The sequence below is a fragment of the Sphaeroforma arctica genome (genome assembly GCF_001186125.1).
Source record: "Sphaeroforma arctica JP610 unplaced genomic scaffold supercont1.2273, whole genome shotgun sequence".
Lineage (NCBI taxonomy): Eukaryota > Ichthyosporea > Ichthyophonida > Sphaeroforma > Sphaeroforma arctica.
The window spans coordinates 850-4,339 of record NW_014038285.1 but is presented as its reverse complement, the minus strand read 5'-3'; the positions used below and the strand labels follow the sequence as shown (position 1 = coordinate 4,339).

The window sequence follows — 3,490 nt, the reverse complement described above, 5'->3', positions numbered from 1 at the left end:
CATATTACTATATATATATGTAGTATATATATATATATGTGTGTGTGTGTGTGTGTGTACAAACGTGTATACGTGTACGTGTGTTTGTGTGTTTGTGTGTGAGATAAAGAGGATGTATGTGTATTTGTTTATGTATTGAACCTAGTTTATCATAATGAATGCCTTAACACACACTTTTTGCGTATTAAAAACATACATAACTATATGAAATGCTATATATGCACATGGTAAAATATAATAGCCCCGCACTGCATAAGAGCATGTCGCTAACTAATACTATCAAAGAAACAACTTTGAGTGTGAAAGACCTCACCTTTCTTGTTGCCGGCTTTGTTGAGCTTCTTGGCTGACTCTAATTCGTCTTGGATCTTCTTGTTTAGATGTGTCTGTCGTTTCATCAACATGTCCTGTGTTTGTCGCAGATTCTGGATACTCTCCGAGGCTGGAGGGGCCTTCTTGGCTTTAGAAAACAACTTCATTCTAACTGTACAACAGGATATATACAACTACACACGGGTTTGGTTAAATGGGGGCTCAGGTGAGGCTATCGCGTAAAGTTTTTGAAGTATGTGCTTATAATATGCTATATAAACATATACTCATGTATGCCCATGTATATAATACATCAATCAAATTTCTAAATATCCATCTCTCACACTCTAAATATCTAAATATTTACATAGTAGAGGGAATATGTATATGTTACGACATCTTTTTCTGGAAACAAAAGCGTTGATTGTGTCGCGCGTTATCATATCGCACACAGGAGGCTATGCAATATCTATTTTTTACAACAAAAATAAACAAAACAATAGTTTACGATGAGTCATACACAATAACCAGACACTTATCTGTTCTTTCAAATGTAACTTCAATGATCGTTGATATGCGTACGGACAAGCCACACGAACACATGCGGTGCGCGAATTTATTTGTCACTACCGTTCTCTTAATATTAGCATACTGTTCATAATAAGTATACATGTATATATCCATTCTACATAAAAAAATATGTATATATATGTGTAAAATATGTCGATATATATATATATATATATATATATATATATGCGTGTGTGTGTGTATATGACTGTGTATCTGTGTGTATGTGCGTGTGTGCTGTGTGTTCATATATATATATATGTGTGTGTGTGTAGTGTGTGTGTGTGTGTGTGTGTGTGTGCGTGCGTGCGTGTGTATGTATGTATGTGTATATGTATATATACATATGTGTATATATTGAACCTTTTGTTGTTTCTGAATGTTAGTCAATATTATTGTTGCGATTTTAATTACATTCCTACGTGTATATATGACGGCTGCCAATTTCGTTCAATAACCGACATCCACTTGTTTAGCAAATGGCGATACAACTTTAAAACTGCTCAATGTGCTTCATCGACGCCTTGTCTATAGATTTCATACATTTGTGTTCGTATGAATTCGCAGGGGTGATTCACATCTACGCTGACGAAGTCCTATAGGGGCATTTCCAATACGTTGGTCCTACGCAATCCGTATTATGTGATGCGAACGTGTACTCTTTTGCCAACTGGTGTAACCGTGGTACAATCATAGCTGATTCAGCCTGACCTCTCGAAGTTTCAAGTACATAATCTCGACATTATGCACAGGTGGAATTATCAATTACAGACAATCCATCATTTGCTACACCTCACTGAGATCAGAAGTCACTGCCGACGTCTTGTCGACACATGGATGGCATCAGTTAGTCACAAATTTTCTTCCAGAAATAGATGCCTGTCGCAAGGCTTTCAGGTGTGTGTGACACAGCCGAAGCCTCTTTACAGCCGAAGACAAAGACACCTCATACTATAACCAGTGCATCAAGCTGTGAACTGCAAATGCGAGTCTACTTGAATCCCTTTTTGGCAGGGTGATCAAGATGCTAAGTTCCGACTAATCTCGTTTGGGTACAAAGTGTGCCATATCGAGGTCGTTCCACTTATCGAACTCCTCTGCCAAGTCGACCTCATTTGTTTCTTCGGCGGTAATGTCGTCGAAATTCTCCAGTGTTATGGACAGCTCTGGGGGTAAAAGCGTCTCTTCATCCGGTAATTTGAAACTACGCCATTCGTCATCAACGATAAGGGTCACACTCACGTTCTTGTGCAGTTCCGAGTAGACGCTATCAGACTGCATGGCGAGATAGAGTTGTCGAGATTGTGTGAAGGTTAATTAAGTTGTGTTCAGGTGAAATACTAAATATGCCCTCTGTTGACAACTACTCTAGGAAGTAGGAGAAGTATATAATACATACATTTAAAATTATTTACACATGTATATACATCAAGAGATCTACGAACAGGTAAATACCTTTAACCTTTATGGAAGAAACTATTGTATCTACTTCTGTGTACAATGTTTTTTATTTCAGAACCGCTCTCTCTAGTAGTGTAGTCGGGTACATAAATACATGCACTACAACGACAATATCGTTTTCAGTTTTTGATTTTCATGGCCCTCTTCTGCCTCTCACAACTCACCTACATGGTCCAAAAATTCGTCCTAAAAACCCCCCCGTGATGTGTCTCAGCTCTCAATTCTCAACTCTCACACTTCAGTCTCTCGGAGAATTAGTCCTTCTTTTAAAAACAAAATATACTTCAGAAAAAAATCATTTTACATTGGTTTTTGTTTTCTAAAAACCCTCAAAATATGGGTTTTTTACAAATCTATTTACAAGACAAAATAAAAAAGTATTTATTTTATCTTTTTAAATAAAGTGTCTCATTTTTTAATTTATTTTTTACAAAAATCGAAGGCGAGCCGCAGGCCGCGAATAGACCTAAGTATGGAGACTTTGACTATAAAATTAAAAATATGACATGAGCTATTTATGATTTTGATGAGTAGTTACTAAAATACGGAACCAAACTTATAACTTTTTTAAAACAAAATATTAATAATAAAAATATCTACTATATAGAAGGCTCTATGAAAAAAAAATGGTTTTTTATATTTTAAGACTATGAAAAAAAGGTATATATATGTATCCATCCAGTCATCCTGAGACCAGTCCTGAGATCGGTCATAAGATTCGTCTTTCTACTCTTTCGTATGGGTCGTGAAAAGTGTATACAGTTATCTGTTATTAACTTATTCTATACACCAACGGAGAGGCTGGGGCTGGCAGCTGGTTGTTGTAAATATTTAGAACGTTGGCAGTTGGCACTCATCATGTGTCGAGTCACTCGAGTGTCGAGTTGTCGACTCCTGGAGTCGGTCCTATGCCAAATTGCCAACAGCCAAAATACCACCCGCTGACAGGCTGCTGTATAAAACGCCGACTAAAGGCAAAGTATTTACATATACATATTTTACAAATTTTTAAAAACATTTAGGCGTATTATAGAGGGTTTTGTTCTTAACCGTCATGACTTCTGCCAAATATTAAAGCCCCTGCGGCTTGCTGTATTTTCCAAATATCTTTATAATATTGGCGTAGTCGCGATCTAAACTTAATATA

At 36.7% G+C, this 3,490-nt stretch overlaps 2 protein-coding genes across 2 annotated transcripts; both read right to left on the bottom strand.

Annotated features, from left to right (window-relative positions):
• Positions 1-313: 313 nt before the first annotated feature.
• On the bottom strand, positions 314-479 carry SARC_12397 (hypothetical protein; the record flags this gene model as incomplete). The annotated part of the gene is made up of 1 exon (XM_014293499.1): positions 314-479. A coding segment is annotated over one exon (166 nt), but the record flags the coding sequence as incomplete, so codon positions are not given.
• A 653-nt stretch (positions 480-1,132) lies between these two features.
• Positions 1,133-2,391, bottom strand: SARC_12396 (hypothetical protein). Its single transcript, XM_014293498.1, has one exon. The coding sequence runs from the start codon at positions 2,161-2,163 to the stop codon at positions 1,921-1,923; it is 243 nt and encodes an 80-aa protein (XP_014148973.1). The 5' UTR covers positions 2,164-2,391; the 3' UTR covers positions 1,133-1,920.
• Between the last annotated feature and the right edge of the window lie 1,099 nt (positions 2,392-3,490).

Bases quoted from the DNA above. Each gene is read 5' to 3' on its own strand.
- SARC_12396 (XM_014293498.1), bottom strand. From the start codon at position 2,163: ATGCAGTCTGATAGCGTCTACTCGGAACTGCACAAGAACGTGAGTGTG.